This window comes from Fundulus heteroclitus, chromosome 11 (genome assembly GCF_011125445.2).
Source record: "Fundulus heteroclitus isolate FHET01 chromosome 11, MU-UCD_Fhet_4.1, whole genome shotgun sequence".
Taxonomy (NCBI): Eukaryota; Metazoa; Chordata; class Actinopteri; order Cyprinodontiformes; family Fundulidae; genus Fundulus; species Fundulus heteroclitus.
This window is the reverse complement of record NC_046371.1, coordinates 4,730,387-4,753,136: the sequence shown is the minus strand read 5'-3', so window position 1 is coordinate 4,753,136 and position 22,750 is coordinate 4,730,387. Positions and strand designations below refer to the sequence as shown.

At 38.1% G+C, this 22,750-nt stretch overlaps 1 protein-coding gene across 2 annotated transcripts in view; it reads left to right on the top strand.

The window, feature by feature from the left end:
• Nucleotides 1–22,750, top strand: part of doc2b (double C2-like domains, beta) — a 228,646-nt gene that overhangs the window by 198,217 nt on the left and 7,679 nt on the right. For both annotated transcript variants that reach the window (XM_036142767.1, XM_021317502.2), the window contains one exon: nucleotides 15,861–16,018. In XM_036142767.1, the coding sequence (XP_035998660.1) occupies nucleotides 15,861–16,018 (158 nt within the window). The remainder of the gene's footprint in view (nucleotides 1–15,860; nucleotides 16,019–22,750) is intronic.

The window sequence follows — 22,750 nt, the reverse complement described above, 5'->3', positions numbered from 1 at the left end:
GCATGCTTGGGCGTACTTCACTCCACGGAGGTCCGCTCATAAAGGTTCTACGTGCAGAGCTACATTTCTACGACTGCGTACGCGGTGTCACACCATAAACTTCTCGGCGGTAAGGAGTCTTTACATCAAACTGTTTCATATTTAACACTGAGCTTGATGCACTGAGTTGCTCCAAGAAGGTGTTCTCCAGGACGCAGCATCACAGTCTCTCTGTTCTCACTGACAGGTGAAGCCTGCTGGAAAAGAAACAGCTCCAGGTGTTCCACTAGCTAATCACACGTTTTACCATCCATTCTGCCGCTTCGTCCCGCTGGCAGAAAGTCTGGGAATTGTGGGAATTTCCCACTAGAAATGTAGGCAACAGTACGCTGGACTATGAAGGTAAAATGTCCGTGGAGAGTCAGAGCGGAGTCCACTAAGCTCACAGTATGCAGAGTATGTGGGAGCATTTATGCTCCGTGCTAACCTGACCCTAGCCAGATTGATGTCGCTCCGCCTAGCTTCACTCACATCCATCTGGGACCTCTTCCATAGAGAGTGATTTCTCCAACCAATTTTATGGTCTGGCCAATCAGGATGCAGGGCTGGGGTTTCATGGATGTGACGTAGTGGAGATGCGACCATGACGTGAGACTGATTTGATAGCAACAGCGGCTCGCATTGAGGAAGCAAGCGTTAACATCGATGCTGCTATTTCTTCCGTGTTGTCCAATCTACCTAATATTGTTTCATTAAAAGAACATCAGAAAACGCCTCTGAAGGCTTTTGTTGGTGAAAACCATGTTTTCGCCCTTCTCCTGACCAGATTTGGCAAGTTTTGTTTTCCGGGACGCGCCGAGGCGGAGCGGTTAGCAGGAACCATGTTAGAAGGCCTTTAGTCCTCGACGCGGTCGGCCCGGGATCGACTCCGACCCGCGGCGCTTTGCCGCCTGTCTTCCCCCCTCTTCCTGTCAGCTCACTGTGAATAAAACGCCTCTTACTTTCTTCCAAGAGTGACGGCGATTTCTGTCCGGGAATTGTTAACAATTTGTTGATCACGGTGATCTTTTTGGGCCGAATCATAAAGATTTTACAAGCCTTTCGCCAGGTTTGTAAAGACATTTTTTTCCGTATGGCTGAGTATGAGTTTACTCATACTCAGCCATACGGAAAAAAAATGTCTTATTTAATCAGGGTTCCCGCAGATCCTTAAAAAGTCTTAAAAGGCATTGAATTCTGTAACATAAAACTAAGACCTTAATTGGCATTAAAATGTGTCATGTTTTTAGATGAACCCGAACGTAACCACACACAGAGTACAGTTAAAAAGAGAGTTTATTGAAGATGATGAATTGTGGAGGAAGATGACCAGAGTTCAGACCAGGCTGGAGCTGGCGAGCAGGACGGAGCCGGAGCATGAAGACAGCTGGACCAGCAGCACAGCAGCATGGACACTTGGGAACCAGGCTTGATCAGCAGCACAAATGGATGAATACTTGCACAACTGGAGTGAGAGCAGGACCAGAGTCACAGTAGACAGGCGGAGAACTCAGGCTGGATGAGAACAAGATGAGGTGAGCAGCAAAGAGCAAAATCCACAAGAGTAAACAGAAACCAACAGAACGAACCGACAGGGGAGGACTGAATGCAGGGAGCTTAAATAGGGAGGCTGACAGGTGTGCTGAGTACTGGCTGATTAGTGACTGACAGGTGTAGATGATTACTGAGCATGGAATCAGGAGCTGTATGGAAGGTGGAGAGTGCCATGAAATGTCCATGGTGCAGCAGGCAAGGCTGCGCCATGACAAAATGTCTTAAATCAATCTTTCTTAGGTCTTAAAATTGTTACCAGGTCATAAATAGTTTTTATTTTTGTAATCCTTACCAAACAGTAAAATAATTGACACAATTTTAATTTTTTTAATTTACCAAACGGCTCAATGTAACCATTATTGGTTCCGTCCCGATAGCAGAACCAATAAAAACTGTTGCGGCCGGACCATAGCTGCGAAAAAGAGTTGGCACTGGTTATGTAGTGGTTTTAAAAACTGATTTATAGTTTATTTTAGTAGGGAACAAAATAACGTTTGTGAATCCAGTTCAGTAGTTGTTAAAAATATATCTGTAATTTGTGTGTTTTTTAGCTTTCTTCCTATATGGAATGTTTTTCAAAATTTGAAACATGTCTACTGGGCCAGAAAGTAATGGTTTATGTTAAAATAAACATTTGGGTAAAGTTGTCGCAACCAGGTTTATCTTGTTTATCGTGAAGTTGGTCTTAACTTTTTATTTCAAGTGGCATTAAAAAGTCTTAAAAAGTCTTGAATTTAACTTGCCTTATGCTGTAGTAACCCTGTTAATTTTTTGTCCAGTTGTCTCACCCTGCTCGTTGTTCTCCTTTGAACCTTGATCCATTTTGCTGCTCAAACGCCCGCAGGCGAAGCAAAGCTGTGACTTTTACTGGTTCCAGGAACAGTAAAAGCTCAGGGCTCTTGGATAAGAAGGTCTGTCAGAGCGCCGGATGTCGGTCAGTCTGCCGGGACGAGCCGTGGCATCATGTCATGCAGCAGCGCCCAGAGCCTGTCTCGCTGATGGATTTGGCCGAACAGCGGAGCGCGTTGACTGGTGCGATCAGCTCATGAACAAGTCGGAAAGGAGCAGAATAACGACGTGTGGCACAAAAGTCTGACATCTGATTTATTTTAGATTTTAGCAGAGTAGCTGCTGACCAGGATCACATAGAAAGCAGATTTCTATGGCAGCTTTTTTATAACGCAGACGTAAAAACACATGTTGGCACAAAGACTCGGCTCCTCCAACTGGTGCTGAAGAAGAAAAACAACTGCCTAAGTAATCTGGTCATAAATCTGTTTTTTTTTTTTCAGTTGAACCATTAATGGTTTCTGTTAAAAAGGGAGGCTGTTATTGGTAGCTCTCTGTATTATTTTACAAAATAACACCTTAAATTGCAGTTTTTGATGGTATTTAGGTCAGTATTACCCTGTGTAAAAGCTGGGCCTGACCTGAAAGCTCTGCTCTGAGCTGTAACTTTTAGAGCTGTTGCTATTTGTTCCAGTTCATCATTTCTACTCATTTTTAATTATCTAAATCAATAATTTGCCTTTTAGAAAATATATTTTTTTTCTTAAACCATATATGTACAAAGTACCCCCTCCAGATTTAAAAAAAATGAAAGAAAATTAAGACCTTATAACTTACAATAAAAAAAGATTATTCAGAAAGTTTACTATGGAAATAAACAAAACCAGACCTTAGTTTTATTACGAGTGTAACTTCTAAAGGATAAAGAATCAGTCTCTATTAAATCCTTTTATTAAAATTTAATTGCATTAATCATTGAGTTTATCTGGTTTAGCCCTCCTGCATCCCTGGAATATGTCTTATTATTATTATTATTAGTAGTAGTAGTAGTAGTGGTATTTTATATTGCATAACTTTAGCTGTTTTGATGGAAAGTGCATCAAATCTGACCAGGTTGTGTATGTTGGGATTAATAAGAAGTTTTTATTGCTTCTTCTTTTGTTCGTTTTCAGTTTCGTACTAAACTGAACTGCCTTTGTTCATGTATATAAAATATCAATTCTATAACTTTGAATATTGCTGCAAAGTTTATTTCAGTAACTCAAGTCCCTGCACATTCTCTACAAACAGATTAATCACACAAAGAGGATGTTCAATCTTTATCTGTTAATTATGGTGTTTTCTGCTTACAGCTACTTAGCTTAGGCTCAAAAGTTTCTCCCTAATGCTTCCAAATGTAAAAAAACAAACAAACAGCTGATTCACATCAAACACCTGCATTTATCTGACAGGGTGACTTTTGATTTCAATGTTGACACAAGGAAGCATCATGTCTGATTGTTAGATAACTGATGCAGCTCCTGCAGAAACACACATACTTACCTGATAGACTGAGGAGGAAGGTAGTTGTACCTTTTAAGCTGAAGAAAATAAAATATAAATTCAAAGGAATTAGCGTAATGTGTCAACCCAAAGGTGTGGTAGCAGCACCCGCGTGTCACTATGTTGATTTTTGTCCTCAGTGAAACGTTTTCACTGATAATGTCGCTGACATTCATCGTCCTAAGAACATAAACTGATTACGTTGAAGGAGATTTTTGTGCAGCACCACCTTCTTGTCAAATTGTCCCCTCTGAGCTCTGTACCCTTGAAATCATTGATCCTGGTCAGTCAACGAGAGAAAGAAATCTGGACGCTCCAGTTCTGACCTGGTCCTCAAACCGCGGCTTTTATTGTTACTAAATCATCTACAAGTCTTCAACCGTCTAACTGCAGCCACGAAGAACGCAAGTAAACATCTTTAAAAGAGGAATTAGTGAACTGTGAGTCACGACAAAACAAAAAATACAAATAAATGTATATGGAAAACATCTCCGGGTGGTTGGCTAATGCCTTATGTGATGTGTGTGTTTGGGAAGGTAGATTTTATGCTCATGAAATAACAATTTACAGCACAATTGAAAAACAGTAAACCAGGACAGTGCATGTTGTTTAAATGACTTTAAATGTTTAAAGTGAATTGGATTATGCTAGAGAAAAGTCTGCCTTGTTGCCTTAACAGATAACATGTTTATCATTCTGCCCTAGATGTTGGGCCGTCAGGATGAGAAATTTAAATAGGTTTTGATCAATCGTTTATTGAATGAACTGGAGAGAATAAGAAACGCTAAATGAGGTCAAAGCGTCCCATAGAGAGTAAAAAACACCCTGAAGACGAATTACCAGGAGAGCAAATGAGAGTTTATGTATATTTCACTGTATTAAAAAGCAATTAGGTCGCTTTCAATCAGAATGATGTTAGGAGTTGCATTAGAGGTGTCCGGTTATACTCTGCACTTAATTCAATTAATAAACATCCTCCATCCGATCTTAATTGAGTTTGCCTCCAGACTGAAACACAAGTGGCTGGAAAATGTTAAGCCAACAGCGCAGCGCTGCAGCGTTGGAGTGGATTAATGGGAAGTGGAAGACAGGAGTCATTATAAGAGATGGACAGGAGCACAGGTCCATGGAAAAAACTCCATTTAGCTGCTGTCCTTTGGCTGAATGATGGCCTTTTAATTGATGTTCATTTGATTTCTGCAGTTTATTCTTAAAACGCCTGTTGGGAAATCAAATGTGGAGAATGACTTATGGTGCACCTGCAGAGCTAAATGATGACGGCAATTAGAGATCTGTAGCATCTTTTAGCAATTACGTCCGTTAATCCTAGAGAGTATTATTATGATTAACGTTGTCTTGTTAATTCCACCAGACTTTGTCCTTCCACTCAACTTTCCATTAATATGTTTGGATAAAGGACTCTGTGAACAGCCAGCTTCTGTGGCGATCACCTCTCAATGCTTTCCTGCTGGACAGGCGTCACACATCTATATTAAAATGACCTTTTTTGTTGGTAATTAGTCACAAGCCATGATTATCAGCAAAATAAATTCTTGAAATATATAGTTTTATTAAAACAGATAATCTTTTTAAATTGGATCATTGTTCATATAAGTTTTCTATACAAGTTACTTTCCAAAACGTTACTAATAGGTTCTGGAAAGCACTCTATTGGTTTTAGAAAGTTAAAACCATAAGATCCAGAAAATTGTACCCTGTAAGTTTTTAGGAAAGCATCTTATTAAAAAAAAGACTTCCTTTACTTGCGGACCTGTTTTCAGTCTTATCTATTCACAAGTCTTACTGATAATTAATAACTTAATGATATCCTGTAAGCTGGCGGCTATTGCTTTACACCGTGAAAGAATAAATGGAAAGTTTAACTTATGCTAGCTGGAAAAGGCCAGCTCTTTAAGTCCCTGTCATGGAATCATGACTTTATGATATTGTTTCCAGAAAAGTTACTTGTTACTTCTAGGAAAGTACCTACTTGTCCCTGTTTCCTCCCGGATCGTTATGTTTTCTAATTGTTGCCATTTTAGTTTGTAGATTAGATTCTTAGTTAATTCTTGTGTTTATTTTGTATTATTATATCCCCTGCTCCTGTTCATTGCTCTCCTCCCCTCAGTTTCCTCTGCCTTCGTTAGTCTCAGCTGTTGCTCATTTTCCTCCTGATTACCTTCACCCTGTAGCTAAGCTTGTCTGGTTGTTATTGCTCTTTACTTTTTTCGTATATTATTCGGTAGATAGATAGATAGATAGATAGATAGATAGATAGATAGATAGATAGATAGATAGATAGATAGATAGATAGATAGATAGATAGATATCTTTATTGTCATTTTGTATGCACAAAGTGCGTACAGAACGAAATTTCGTTTGCATACAGCTTGAAAAAAGTCACTCTAGAAATCACTCTAAAAATCACAGTAGATTGCACTATTTTTCAGGATAAAGATGCAGCAGCAATTTATATAAACAATTGAAATGAAAACCAATGTAGACAATGCAGGGGAAATAGACGGTGTGCTATTCACATGTTCCTGTCTCCAGAGCTCCTCCATGGGTTCTCCGAGGCTCCCAGCCGGCTTCGGAAATTGCTGCACAGCCGCTGGCCTTCTCTGCTCCGGCACTGCCGTCACCTCTGGCCTCCTGTGCCACAGTTAGTGTCCTGTACTCAGTTTTCTCCCTGTCGCCCTCCTGAAATCAGGGTTTTAGTTTTGTGCCCTCCTTCCTTCTCCCACCTGGTTCAAGGTTACTTTTTATTTTCTGTTTCATTCGCCTCTCTTCCCCCATGTATATAAGCTGCCTGGTTGTCATTGTTCTTGGCTTCCTTCCTGTGTTCTGCCTCATGGTCCGTCACTCGGCCCTTTTCTCTGTTTCTGTAAGTTTCCTTTCCTAATTCCTTCATTAACTCCCTATATTCATCATAAGGCTTCCTGTCTGCACTTTGGTCCTGTTAAAGCCTCACAAAACATGACAAATTCACAACTTCTACCCTTTTAAAGATCTTAAAGATACTTCCAAACAAAAGTTAAAAAAACAAAGCAACTGGACTTGTTTTCCGTAGTTGAAAACGTTTCGCTTCCTCTCCCGAAAGCTTTCTCAATTCAAAAAGTCTGGAGTAATGTGGAGTAACAAGCTTTATACCATTGCCCAACAAAGGCCTTGTAATGGCTTATATAACATGCAAATTCGATCGAAACAGGTCCACCCCTTAGTAATGGGCGGTCTTTGTCCAAAATGTTCACATTTTGAAGACAGATGGTTTGAAAGGGGTGTGAAGGAAGCCATCTACGTTAAGAGAGAAAGACCAACCTTAAACAGAGGAGGAGGCCTTAGGTTCCAACTCTCAAAAACTTACAACACAGCTATAGGATTAATTCCGGCCAACCATCACCTTAACTCTCACCCTCATATGGGTGATCAAAACATTGCTCCTTTAAGCCAAGCCAATAACAACCCTAACGACTCCTCGTTACAAAGGAGTGGACCAGTTTGGGTCCAATCTGCTGGCTTAATGGCTTTAACGACCGCCCATTACTAAGGGGTGGACCTGTTTCGATTGAATTTGCATGTTGTCTAAGCCATTGCAAGGCCTTTGTTGGGCAATGGTATAAAGCTTGTTACTCCTCATTACTCCAGACTTTTTGAATTGAGAAAGCTTCCTGGAGAGGAAGAGAAACGTCTTCAAACTACGGAAAACAAGTCCAGTTGCTTTGTTTTTTACTTTTGTTTGGAATGACCATGACCTGGATGACTGAGAACCTTCACCAGCATCTGAAAGATACAGCTAACAAGTCACCTCATAATATTGCACCATCTCCAAAAATCTCCGGAGAGCTTTAGAAGTAACCAGTAAAGTACCCTTTATGTCAGGGGCCACCAACATGGGGCCCGTGGGCGCCAAGTAGCCCCCGAGGACCACACGTGGTACCTATGTGGCGTTCCCAAGCCTGTTCTAAAGAAAAGTCCAGTCCACCAGTGAGCTGCATCTAAAACTTTATTTTATTCCGTTACTTCCGTTATTTATGTAGATTTTAAAATGACAATATCTATAACAAAGCATGAAAAAAAATATTTATTTTATATAAAGTTAAGGTAAACTCTGACTCTTCTAGTTCAAAAGTACCGGTTGCCCTTCGTATGACACAACACCAATGACGTAGCTCTCAGTTTCAGTTCAGCTACCACTTATCTACAGTATGTCCTATAAAAGTTCCTGCTCCTGGAAAGTGCAACGTATCGCTACCCACTGCAACAAAAACAGCCGAAAGATAACCGTCGTGTTTCTCCTGCTGTACTTTTATAGTTCGTTGCAGACGTCTCATCCCAGCGTCTCGTTTTACTGAAAACCAAGAGGTTAGAAGCAACAGAGGGACCGTTTAGCAGTAAAAACTGAGACTAAGTGGATGTGACAGTAAACCGAGGCCGGGGCTGAAACATGTTGGCATGCCAGATGAGATAGATGGTGAGCGCTCAGGTCCATGGAGACGTCTCGTAAAAGTCATCTGTGATTCATGCGGAGAGAGTCGGTTCCCTGGAGATGTCTGATTAGTACCCCGCTGTGAACACCACGGTACACATTGCTGAGCAACGTCTCCTACAAATGGCTGCGGACATGAACGTCTGTGGGCTTCTCACCAAGCTCGTTACTTCTTCGTTTTACCGTTCATTGTTCTTTTTGGTAATAATGACACTGTTTTAAGATCTAATGACAAATGTGCTTAAATAGTTTAATCCTAACCTGTTTAATAGCTGTAAGCAACAGACTTTTTTCTTCCTTGCTTCTGTCAGTTACAGTAATGAAGATGTGGATTAATAAATAATAGAGTTGAGGCAGTCTTAAATAACTTTAAGTCTTTAAAATAAACTATTTATTGCTAACATAAGTTGTCTTGGATCAACAAAAAGCTGCACAAATGGAGCCGGAACTTTTTTTTTTTATTATTCACAAACAAATAGCTTCACATTTTATGTTTTTGTAAGAATAAAGAGCTAGATTTATTTATTCAAAACTCTGCTAAGATGATGTGAGTTTCACGTTGTTGTCAGGAGCTTGTTTTAAAATATTTCTGTTTTATTGTAGTGTAGACCTTCCAGTTAGTGTCCCACTGGGTAGATGACTGGACTTCAAGTGTTCACTTGAAATATAAATAAAAAATAGATTTATCACATGTTTTGCTTTGCAACATTTTGAAAAACAGCCTAAATTATCTGCAGGCCAGCATTAGGTTTTGAAGATTAGCTCAAGAGTTGACGATATGTTTGAATTATTTGTCCAAAAGTAAACTACTAAATGACTGAATTAATCTGAATGGTGCTGTAGTGCAGGACTGTTGTCCTTGAAGTTTTAGCTCTGGTAGCAAAGATCCAGGTAATAGCATGATGGCAGTGAGACTAAGCAAAGGTTATACACGTTTAAATCTTTAGGAGGTTGATGGACAAATCCAAAGTTCTTATAGTTAAAGTGTTGTTCAGCAGTTCATTATAGATCACATCTTCTAGTATTTTACATTAAAATGTAAACATTTATTGGTTTTCCCTTCATTTCTCTATGGTTTCCTTCCAACTAGCCGGTCCTACTTGTAGCATTTTAAATGATTCTTTGTCAGTTGCTCTTCAGACTTTATAAAGGTGAAAGTTTGACGACTTGGTTTGTTGATTTGGATCTTCAGGCTTTTTGTTACCAGCAGTCACAAAGAGGCCATTTGTTCCCATTTCTTTTAGTAGAATCTATGAAAAATACAAACAATAACAGCGTGATGAACAGAAGCTGCTAGCATACTTTAACTGGTCGCAAAGAGGCGGCCATTTTGTTTTTGAACGATGCAAACTGATAAACTAAACCTTGACAATCCAAAGAGCCATATTAACCCTCTAAATAAAACTGGTTTAAAAGTTGCATGAACTTTGGAAAATAAAAAAAATACAATTATATTTTTTTTAATAAATACAGTGGCCACTCTAGGACATTTGTCATTTTTAAAGAAGCACAATTTTATTTCTATTTTTGGATTTTAAAATACAGGAAAAACATCCCTTTTGCAAAGAGGACAGATATATTTTGTACTTTGGGATGTTTATATTTGTGAAAAAATATTTTATAAAAAGCACATAGTTTCTTGACCTGATGTACTTTTGTTGTCCTTTGGTTGAGGAAATAATTTGAATTGTTACATGAGAAAACCTAAAACCTACATTTGTTATTATAGCTATATTTAAAGACATTAGTTTGTTCCGATGTTATTTAAAGCCATGTGGAAGGTTTAAAGAGCTTCTTGTAGACCTTGGGGCTGTAGGTTGCAGACCCCTGGTCTACAAGACTCTTTAAATTTGTTCAGAACCAGTCTTGTGCTATTTGTGGATAAAAATGTGATTTTATTTTTTTAGATATACCAACTTTGAGCCACAGACAGCTGCTTTCATATTAAAACGTCATTCATTGTCTCTTCTTTACTGTGAGCTGAGCAGCTTCTTTGTTTCTGCTCGCTGGGAAAAGTGTTCTTCTTATTGCCATTTTCCTAAAGAGATGACTTTCACACGCTGTTCATCAGCTGTTGACATTTGTTTTTAGTTTTCATTATTTTAGACTTCTTTTTTCATCGTATCATAAATCCACGTACAACACAGCAAACCTGTCACACTTAGGTAAATGGACTGGATCGAAAATGGGTCAAACAGCTGTCAAAGTCACAATAAATGGTTTAAAAATGGAGAGCATTCATCAAGAACGCTTGTAAAGAATATTAAAAAAAAGCCTGATTGGTTCCAATCAGTTTTTCAGGTTTTCCAAAGTATGAAGAAACGTTTTTTGCACATCAATTTAGACCTGTTTAAAAAAGCTCAGTTTGAATAGCGTTTACCCAACGTTACAGTAAATACATTTTATCATAAAGAATGGTGCAATATGAAGTACGCAGTATGAGGGAAAAAAAGGCTCTTTAATGCACATCAAAAAGCAGAGTGAAAGAAATCAAACCCCGAATGGCCAAATTTCCTCCGGCCCAGACTCTTTCAAGCAGCTCTTGATAAGCCTGAAGTCGTTAAGCTGCTTCGCTTTTTCTCTGCTGATATAAACTTCCTTATTCTGTATAATACATTGGTCTTCTTAAAAGAGCTGAGGTAAAGGAAAACCTAGCGGATATTCACGCAATCAGCAGCGGCCATGGTGTCGCTCGTGAATTACATTAAGTCAGTGAATGTAGCAGAGCGAGAAAAATAACTCACATCCTGCTTTAGGGTCTGAACGCCTGTAAAGTATATATTTTTCTCCATAGAGAGTTTAGAGTACCCTGCATGGGACCAAAACAGCATAAAAGGTTAAATTACGTCCATAGAACATGATTTTATTTTATAGAGGTCAAGCACATGTAATGTCTACTTTGCTATCAACATTAATTCAACTAACAAGCTTAGAGCTGAAGAGGGGAGTTAAAATCCACTTTAAACGAGTGGATGATGACCCATCCAGGTCCTTCTGTTTTTATCCTCACAGATTTAGGCTGCTCATTTAAATAAATGCTGGTTGTATCAAATGCGTGAAACGGAAACATTAATATCAGTTAATTTATTTTTAAAAATCTAATTTTGGTCACTCAATTCATAAAATACCTTCCAAACTGCATCCTGCCCCCTTTTTGCTGCTAAATATCATAATATGCAAATTAGACCTGGAGTCCACAGTGAGGCTTAGGAGCCATTTGTGGCCCCTGGACCGACTTTGAGTCGCCTCCAACGGTAATTCATGATTTGACCCACCAGCACTCACCCAACAGGCGGCCAATGCTGATGGATTTAATTACGGCAAAATTATTTCAAAGTTAAAATCTTCTCCCAATTGAAAATATTCAGTAACACCAAGTATTTGTCTTTTAACCACACATTTTACATTGTTTTTAATTAATTAATTAAATTAATTAATTTATTAGAATTGACTAAATACAGCAAGTGGTTTCAAAGAAATAATGAGCCAAATCCTGTTTTTATTTCTTAGAATAGACCGAGAAACTTTTCAATTGCCTTTCAGTCGAGCCCAAAAGAATTTGCAGGCAGGTTGACCATCTTAGAGCAGAAGTCCAACTTTTTACTGTGATTTACACATCCCTCTCCTACAGAAAATATGACTAATTGGTTTAATTCAAATATTGCATTCTAATATTTTGTGAAGCAGATGTAAAACATATCACCATATAGTTATGTTTTTTAAGTTTTTGGTCCTGAAGTATTTTTGACTCGACAGTTTTGGCCCTCATGGCCCTCTTATCGCACACATTGTATTTATTATTATTATTATTATTATTATTATTATTATTCCTTTATTTAACCAGGAAAAGTCCCATTGAGATTAACAATCTCTTTTTCAAGGGAGTCCTGGCCAAGAAAAAGAGACTGTTAATCTGAAAGGCCTACTGTTATCATTATAAACAGAAACACCTGGTTTTCAAAATAAAAGCTCTTTCCGTTCTTTTCATTTGATATTCTCTCTCATTCAGTGACAAAATACCACCTAAGTCTAAAATTAGATTTAGATAATGGCGCTCTAATGATCCTCAAAATCCTCAGAGTATATTGTAATAATTTGAACACAGAAAGTGGTATTAACTACAAAGACACCTGCAGTCCTTCAAAATAAAAGCACTTCCTGGTTGATTCAATCACCAATTCAACAGGTGTTAGCACCATTTCTCCTTAACAATCATGATTTATGTCACCTTTTTTATAGTTTTAACAATCTACAGCGTTTTGCAATCATTTTTAAACATGTTGAATGAATGTGTCGATAAAGATCATTGTTGATTATCCACGTGTTAAACAAATCGAGTACATGACTGAAAACCCCATAAAGACCCGAGCGTCCTGGTCTTAACAGCCTGGTTTCTGGACCTCCACTGGATCAGTGTCCGCATCACCTTCGTCTTTGTGGTAGGAAAAAAATAAAACTCCGCCACTAATTATGAATCTGGCTCTTCTCCGTGCCTTATGTGAACTTTCCAGGTTGCGTGCCATCTGTGGACTGAGACGAATGTCAGAGGGATTGTGGATATGCGGCGTGACTAATACGGACGCTTTGTAAGAGAAGCAGCAAGTTTAATATTTTTGTCTTCTTCAGGGACAAAACTGATCCTGGACTATAAAAACATTCACACAAAACCCCATGTTGACGTTACGCACACGTCAATCTGTTATCTTCTACATACTGATGAAAATAACTGTTAATAAATTAAAAAAACAGAGACTAACGGGTTACTTTTACACAATGTGTTTTTTATTTTTTTATTTTTAATCTGTGAAATTTATTGTGATGAGGTTGTTGACTCATCCTCAGCACTGGAAATTGCTTCAATCAGTCAATCACTGATTGGCTGATATTCAAGAACCACAAATGTCAAGATAGCAATTAGTTCTCTCACACAATCAGCTAATAATGTGGCACATTTAACAGCTTCTAAAAAGTGACATTTTCCCCTTGATATATAAAATATTATGACCTTTTAACACCTTCTGTTCCTCAGAGGCACCAGCTCCATATTTCTGTGAGCAAATATAATTTTTTCTCTGTGTTTGAGTAAACATCTGTCTATTTCTATTAGGGCTGGGCGATATGGACCAGAAATAATATCTCCATGTTTTTAGGCTGAATGCTGATATACGATATTTATCGCGATATTTTTCTTTTCATATAGTAATTAGAAAAAGGCATCTCTGAATGCCAAAGGCTTTATTATTTAAAATGTCTCACAGGGACATTTTTTAAACAAACACCTTAGGGCTGGACAAAATGGCCAAAACTTATATAACAATATATTTCTTAATTTCTGTCCATACAATATATTTATGATATCAATATAAGTAAAATAAAAGCCTCAGGAAGACTGCCAAAAATCCCCACAAATTCCCCGTGACCAACATATGGCAATAAGTTTTCTATATCAATACAATTTCTCCATTTTAACATTTTAGAAATATTTGCTTTAAAAATTTAAAAACTACTTAAAACCCGTAACATCAGATAGTGTCAATCGCTGTAATCATAGATTGTAATGTATATTGAAATATCGTAAATGTCATATCACTGTTATTGAATAAAGTTATACTGCGATATATATATATATATATATATATATATATTAGGGCTGGGCAACGATTAAAATATTTAATCGCGATTAATTGCCCTGATTAATCGCGATTAATCGCATTGTATTTACAAACTCCAAGAATGAATTCAAAAGTAGTGTAAAGAACACTTTTATTTTAATGTTCTGCTGCCATATGAACAAAAGTGTTGTAACATTTGTAGCACTTATCAGTAACACATATTTAGTGTAAAGCTCAACTTAAACATGTAAAACAAAAAATAGCAATAATAATAAATTAAAGCTTATTGCCACTGACAGGGAATTCTCTTTATGGGGAAAAAATCTACCAAAAACAGGCAATTTCTAAGGTAACCGCAAGGAGCAGCATTACCATTTTATGTTCAATACCAAAGTTTAACTTGGCAGTGGTTACAACTAACTTGTTTCTGTCATATTCCATGCTGGAAGAACTTTAAACTGAAATGCTTGCTAACTCGATATGCTTGCGTTGCTTGCGTTTATTTGACGTTGACACGCGGTTTTTTGTTGTTGCTTTCTCGCGCGCATATAGTGAATGGCAGGGGAAAAACAGGCAAAAACACATGGATACTTTGAAGAGAGAAGCGACTTCACCGACGGCGTCTAAGCAGACCCCCCCCCCCCGCTCCGCTCCGCACAAAACTTGTTCCGTTCGCCAACTCACCGCCTCGCCTCGCCTAAGCTCGCTTGCGGTACCTGCGGGAAACACCGCCTTCCGCATGTCGGCTTTGTTTTTTTCCGGCCAGTATCTTTCTTCCTTTGAATCCGAGGCTTGGCTGACAGCGAGGTTATTGGCGCATTATCGCCACCTACTGTTCTGATTCAAACCCCTACACCGCAGCAACAGACCTTTACAAAATAAAAGCATGTGAGCAACATGCGTTAATGCGCGTTAAAGAAAATATCGCCGTTAATAGTCTAATGAGTTAACGCAAAATTAACGCGTTAACTTGCCCAGCCCTAATATATATATATAGATAGATAGATAGATAGATAGATAGATAGATAGATAGATAGATAGATAGATAGATAGATAGATAGATATTTAGATATAGATAGATATCAGCCTAAAACAGCTGTAACACACTGAAAAATAACACATAGAAGTATAATTATAATGCAACATAGACCATCTTGATATAAACGATATATTTGAATTTTTTTTTATCTCAATATCTTTAAAATCTCGATATGTTGCCCAGACCTAATTTCTATCACCATTTTCTACCCTTCGTATCAGCTGTATCTACTTAAGCAGATACCTCTGAGCGAAGCAGCATTTTACTGAGAAAGGATTAGGACATCATTATGACACCCCATTCAGTACTAATTAAAATCTCTGCATGTTGACGTCTTGTTTTTACTCATCCCAGAAAAAAGGGGGCCTGTCAGAAGGAGAGAATCAGGGCTACAAATCCTGCCATGTGAACCAGCCTTTAGTCCCAATGCTCACTTTCAGCTCTAAGATGTTTGAAGGAGTTCTTGCATGTACAGCTCCTTTAAATTCACCCCACAGCATCTGGAGAGGCCAAGATCTGGGCTTTGACTAGGCCCCCCAGTCACTTCATTTCTTAATGCTCAGCCAGTCCTTGGTGGATTTACTGGTGGGTTTCAGTTCGCTGTCATGCAGCCAAGTTCTTTTCCTAACCTGGTTCTGCTGCTGAGAAGCTGATTGTTGAATAATCTGGCCCTGCTCACTTCAACAGTCAGGAGCGCGCCCAGCTGGATGGTTCCTTCAAAACGTTGAGTAACGAGGGTCTAATCGTCTGGATGGATGGAGGTCCACCAGAGTATCTGGTATGATTGACTAAACCTGAGTTATTCTCGTTTTACTTTCAGGTCAACAAGACAGAAGACAAGTCTTTGGAGGAACGGGGACGGATCATGATTTCTCTGAAGTACAACACCCAGAAGTCTTGCCTGGTGGTGGGCATCATACGCTGCGCTCACCTCGCTGCCATGGACGCCAACGGCTTCTCCGACCCCTACGTCAAGACGTCAGTATTCAGACGCCGGCCTTTTATCTCAAACAGAAACCAGGGTGTCATTTCATCACATGGAGCAAATTTCACAACAATTAGAGCTGCTGCTTTCTCACCAAAATCACCTGCAACTTATGAAAATTTTATCTTCATATAAACCTTATAAAGAGCCACTGAAAATAAATGTAAAATGCTACTTTACTGATATATTTTTGGCTGTATTGATATATTTTATTGCTTCTCTCTGAATAAGCAGCCATAGAATACCTTCATGTTTCACATCTTAGCGGCGGCCATGTTGTTCTTTTATATTGAATTAACTTACTAGGTTTATTGTTGCTAGCGCGTACTCCAGGCTGCCTTACCTGAATGCACTTCTAGTTTAGACATTACAGTCAGGCAGTCTGGTAGACAGCTCAGGGGTCCTCAGGTAGTGACACAGTGTACCGTAATGCTCCTAATATCCATTGAGCGGAGCGACTTCATTGCTAACCAAAGTCGTATTTACACATTTTAACAGATCTTTGAGCGCATTGTACCGCATAAAATCAGTCAGTAAGCACAACTTTAATCATTTGTAAGGTGCACCATAAATTTTTGAGAAGATTTAAGGATTTTAGGTGCTTCTTATAGTCTGAAAAATACGGTAATTCATATTATTATAGATTTATATTTTCATCTGGCAGCAACTCTATTCTCTTAGCTGGGGAAATGTAGCACGACGCTGATACATTTTCTTCCTTTAAAAAAAAAACATTGTTCTGATAAACAGAAAAAGACTAAAACATCAGTTTAATGTAACAAGTCTGCCTTCATGTTTTGATTATTTATTGATTGAGACGAGTGTCACTGAAACATTTGTCTCTAACAGAGAGAGACTGAAGACAAAAGCTCTACAGTGGAAATTGAAAACACCCTGATAAACTGTCCAGTGTTGTCACACAAAAATATCAGGAAAGACAAGTCAAGAAATGCAGCTAATGGATAATAAGTAAGCATCACAAAAATTCAAATGATAAATAGCTAAGGAATGATGATAATAACTAGGTGACAAAACGTTCAAATGTGTAACACTCATTTATTTAACGCCAGTTTAAATTTGAAAATCTTTACAGTTTAGAATTAGAAACAAAGGTTTTGAATGAGGATTTAGAAAATTGTTTCCCAATATTATAAAACTGAGTGAAGAGAAGAAAACCCTCCAACCAGATATTTAATCAATATAAAGACCTGGATAAACTGGCGTCAATTTAGTCATGACAAAGATAAAAACAGCTGAAGTTCAACAATAACTGGTTTTAATTCCTTTTATTATTTTTCTTACAGCATATAAATACCTATTTATAACATTGGGCAAATATTGCATTTGATCAATCTTCAAACTTATATGAATCAGCCATTTTAACAGGTTTCTAGATGGTGAATTAGATGTTGAAACATTTTTAACTGTAACTAAATATTAAAAGACTGGGAGATAATTATTAAGTGTTGAAGTTGTAATCTAGTACAGGTTTGGATCCCAAACCTACAGCAATCCAGGCTCAGAAGTGACCTAGATGTTGTGAATTTGATGAGAAAATGATGAGAGACTTTGACTGGTGCCGAAAAATAAAGACTCGATGAGGAAAATAACTTGTGAACATCTCAGCCAGGAAGATATTTTGGCTTTTTTCTGACATACCAGCCGCAATAAAACAGCCAAAAATGTAAATGTCCACAAAGTTTTGGGATTTGTTCTCTTAAAATAGCTGTGGCACGCGTGGACTGACTTCCCTTCTCATCCGAACGCTGGAAAGCTATTTTTAGCAAACGTGCAAGACAATGTAGAAGTGTTGAAATGGATTATCTGGCAGAGCTGATGTTGTAGCAGAAAAGACGCAGACAGGCTGTGATTATCAGCAGCATGAAAGAAAAAGGCGCGCGCGAGAGGCCACGCGGCGGGCCGCAATTTCAAGGGAGAGTCCTATTTATCGCACCTGAACATTTTTCCCCGCGTCTTTCATCTGGCTGAGCAATGGAAGTGCAATTAATTTCTGACTCTGCTGTGCACACCTCGAGAACAAAAGCAGGACTTGTTTCAGGAGAGAAAGGCTAGCAAAACATTTCTCAGCAGTCCGAGGTTGAGAGAAGCTTCACAGAGCTTGAAGGACGAAGTGCAGGCTTGAGTAGATTTACCGACTGCAGAGGAAATGTGGCCACACTGCAAAAACAGAACTAAAATTAACTAAAAAAATGTAAATGAGTGCATTTATCCTTGATTTGAGCAGGTAAATAAGACTATTTGCCAATGGAGTAAGATTTTTTGCACTTAAAATAGGAACAACTCATCTCCATCATCTTATTTCTAGTCCAACATATCTAATTATCTTATGTTATGGGTCAAAATACTCATTCCATTGGCATATAATCTTATTTACCTGCTCAAATTAAGGACAAATACACTAACTTTTCCCTATTTTTAGTTCTGCACTGCAAAAAGGGAACTAAAAGAAAGTAAAAATTTCTTGAAATGAGTGTATTTTTGCTTAATTTAAGCAGATAAATAACACTACCTGCCAATGGAATAAGATGTTTGCACTTAATACAGGAATAATTCATCTCCATCATCTTATTTCAAGTGCAGGATATCCAATCTATCTTATTTTGGGGGTAAAAATACTCATTCCATTGGCAAATAGTCTTGTTTATTTGCTCAAATCAAGGAAAACTACACTAATTTCAAGAATATTGTACTTATTTTTAGTTCCCTTTTTGCAGTGTGGCAGATAAACGCGGCTACGACGCCTTGCAGTATGTAGCGTTCACAACCCCTTCATCTTCTCAACAGACTGAAGATTATAAATTATTTTATTGCAGTTTCAAGCAAGTAACACTAAGGAGCACAAATGTGAAGAAGAAAGAAAAGCACATATGCAGTATTAATAAAAGCTGGAAAATAATAATAAAGATGTGCATTCATGCACGCACTGCAAAAAGGGAACTAAAAGTAAGTAAATATTTCCTGAAATTTGTGTATTTGCTCTTAATTTGAGCAGGTAGATAAGATTATCTGCCAATGGAATTAATATTTCTACCCATAAAATAAAATAATTAGACATACTGCACTTGAAATAAGATGATGGAGATAAATTGTTTTTATTTTAAGTGCAAAAAATTTTATTTAATTAGCAGATTATTTAACTTGCAGCTCAAATCAAGGACAAATTCACTCATTTCAAGAACATTTTACTAGTTTTACTTCCTTCTTTTGCAGTGCAGATGTAACCGCTTCACCAAAACTGTTTAAATCCTCTCATAATGTGGTTTGATCATGATTGTAGTGCAGGTAAATAGCTTCAGCTCCAACCAAAGCTTTCTAATTGATCTGATGCACGCAGTAAATGCCCAGATAGAATCGTCACATTTTTTTCTTTTAGCATCATAACTTGTGCTGGAAGATTATTTTGCCTGAGGAGGCCACCGGTCCCATCACATGACAACAATTAGGCTCACTGCAGCGTCCTCGTCAGCAACGGCCTCAGCGCCCGCCTCCCTCTGGGCAGAGCTGCTGAGCAATAACCCACTTAGCCTCCCTTAAAGACTCTCTGGCATCTTGGGAAATAACTGAGAGTGTGGGTCCAGTGAACACGGAAAATAGGAAGAATTTCACTGCTGTGAAACTCTGCAGACCTGGTCAATACGAAGCGCTATTAACAGATACTTTATTCAAACGGACAGTTGCTGAACGTGCAGAACGGGAGGCAAACGGGTTTAAATTTGCCTCCAGTGTGAGAAGCAAGCATCCATTCATAAAACGCAGGTCTGTGCACCCGGGGCAACGAGGAATCTGTTTTCAGCGCTGACTCACCGACTGCAGGCGATGCAAGCGCAGAACAAGCAACACCCTGCTGCATGTTTTCAGAACGCCAGCAACACCTCGATAATTACAGGGAACGTGAGGCGGAGCGGGCCGCTTCTGAAACGTGAGCCGCTGCTGCTCACGCTCAGGTTCTGTTTCTCACACTGCAAAAAGGGAACTCAAAGTAGGTAAAATGAGTGTATTTTTCATTGGTTTGAGCTGGTAAATCAGACTATTTGCCAATGGAATGAGATTTTTGCACTTAAAATGAGAACTATTCATCTCCATCATCTTATTTTAAGGCAAGTTTATCTAATTATCTTATTTTAGGGGTAGAAATTCTCATTCCATTGGCAGATAATATTATTTAACTTCTCAAATCAAGGAAAAATATACTAATTTTAAGAAAATGTTACTGTATTTCAGTTTCCTTTTTGCAGTGCAGGATGGTTGTTTGATCCGTTTTATTGTTTATCTGTGCTACGTTTTAATTTCCTCAGTACACGTTTCAAATTTTTCACTGTGGAACAGTATCAGGAAGCATGGGTACCAGCTCGTTAGGAGGGAACCGGCACCACTTACCCGACTAAAACACTTTAACCGTCTGAGCTGACCCACGGATTCCCTCAGAGGAGAACCATCCAGCGAAGCCAGATGTACGCCCCCCAGGGACCCAGAAAGAAGCCCCTGCTTCAAAATCAATTACTACACTGCAAAAAGGGAACTAAAAGTAAGCAAAATATTCTTGAAATGGGTATATTTTTCTTTGATTTGAGCTGCTAAATAAGACTATTTGCCAATGGGATGAGTATTTTTACACTGCAAAAACGGACCTAGAAATAAGTAAAATATTCTTTAAAATGAATGTATTTGTCCTTGATTTGAGCAGGTAAATAAGATGATTTGCCAATGGAATAAGATGTTTGCACTTAAAATAGGAACAACTCATCTTCATCATCTTATTTCAAGTGCAGGATGTCTAAATATCTTATTTTAGGGGTCAAAATACTCATTCCATTGGCAGATAATATTATTTACCTGCTCAAATCAAAGATAAATACACTAACTTTAAGAACATTTTACTTATTTTTAGATCCGTTTTTGCAGTGTACCCCTAAAATAGTATAATTAGATAAACTGCACTTGAAATAAGATGATGGAGATGAATTGTTCTTATTTCAAGTGCAAAAATCTCATTCGATTGGCAAATAGTCTTATTTACCTGCTCAAATCAAGGACAAATACACAAATTTCAGGAAGATTTTACTTACTTTGAGTTCCCTTTTTTTGCAGTGTATCCCAACAAAAGGGACAAGTCGGATGTTTTCTGGAGAAACGTTTGTGTCTAGACAAAGATTGAGTTACTGAGTCACAATGATAAGACGTTTGTTAGGAAGAGTCAAGCTGAGGCTTGGAAACCTAAAAGCATGTCAGGTCAGGCATGGTGGTGGCAGAGTTATGGTAGGGGCTGTTTTTAGCTGCCAGTGGTACAGGAGCTCCGTATAAAGTGGACAGAACTCTCCTCATGCTGCAGATCCACCAGGTTCTGCTGCAGCTTTTTCCCCGTTGCCATCAGACTGTTGAACTGTTGAACTCTGCATCACATTTGCATCTTTATTTAGCATTACAAACATTGCTGATCTTTCTTTATCCATTTGCCTTTTTGCACCATTATTTTTGCACATAAACAAATTCTTCTGTATTCTTGCACACTGTTTTCCTCCTGCGTTGTCACATTGTGATCACTGCTGCACTTTATATTGAAATGTTGCTTTATTCCACCTGCAATCGCATTACACTGTCGTAAGCTGGATGCAACGAAATTTTGCTTTTTATGCACTCTATACAAACAAAATGACAATAAAGTTGTCTAAGTCTAAGAATAATAAGCAAAAAGGATTACCTCCAGGTCCCAAAGACACCAGAGAACCTACCGGTTTAAATCAAACGGTTTCCATAAAGTAGAGCGGTCAGATGTCCAGCAAACAAACATGAGGTGCTAAATAACATTTAACCAAACATCCATAGAGCTGAATGTATGTTTGAGTCTGTTTGGATAATCTTTGTGTGCCTCAGAGAAACAACACGATAAATTCAACCCGCTGCACCCTGTTGTTCAAAATTTAATTAAGATTAATGCTACATTTAATTTATGTAGAAATCCACCTGTCTTATAGTAAAAGCAAACATAAATATGTTGTTTAGAGAATAGAAATACCTTTACTGTCCAACAGTAGGAATATTCGTCTGTGACAGTGGTAGAGAGAAGACTCACACACAAGATTAAATAATAAGATTTTTAAAAAGCTAAAGTTAAGCTGTAAAGCAAAACAAATCTTCTCAGTAAGGGCAAAAAATACTGTGCAATTATTAATAAATAATCCGACATATTCCGGTAAAAATTAAATGTTCAACTTAAAATAGAAGAAAGAAGAAGAAAATGTTGACCCTGAAGATGCCCTCATAAAACATCTAAGACGTTAAACAAGGATTCAAGATTCAAGAAGAGGCTAATTTTACATTAAACTGTAAAAGAGAAATATTTGTGTGTTAAATAAATTACACAATGTACTGTATTAAGATTAATGCTGCATTTGGGTACATTGAGCAGCTTTGAGATCGTTTAATGCTGGAAGGTGAGGCACACTTTCCTCTGTAATCTCATCAGAAACACATAATGATAAACGTTCACGGTTAAAACATCCTTGTGTAAAATAAAACGTCCATCTTGCTTGAGATGAATGGTCTCTAATAACCAGCCAGAGGCTTTTAAAGTCCGTTAATTAGGTGGTTCAGTGGGAACAACGTGCCTCCAGTGTTACCACAGCACCCCCTGCAGGACAGACCGATATAAGCGCGTCTTCTCGTGTCCATAAGAAAAATTAGCAACGCTTCGTACTGCTGGTTAC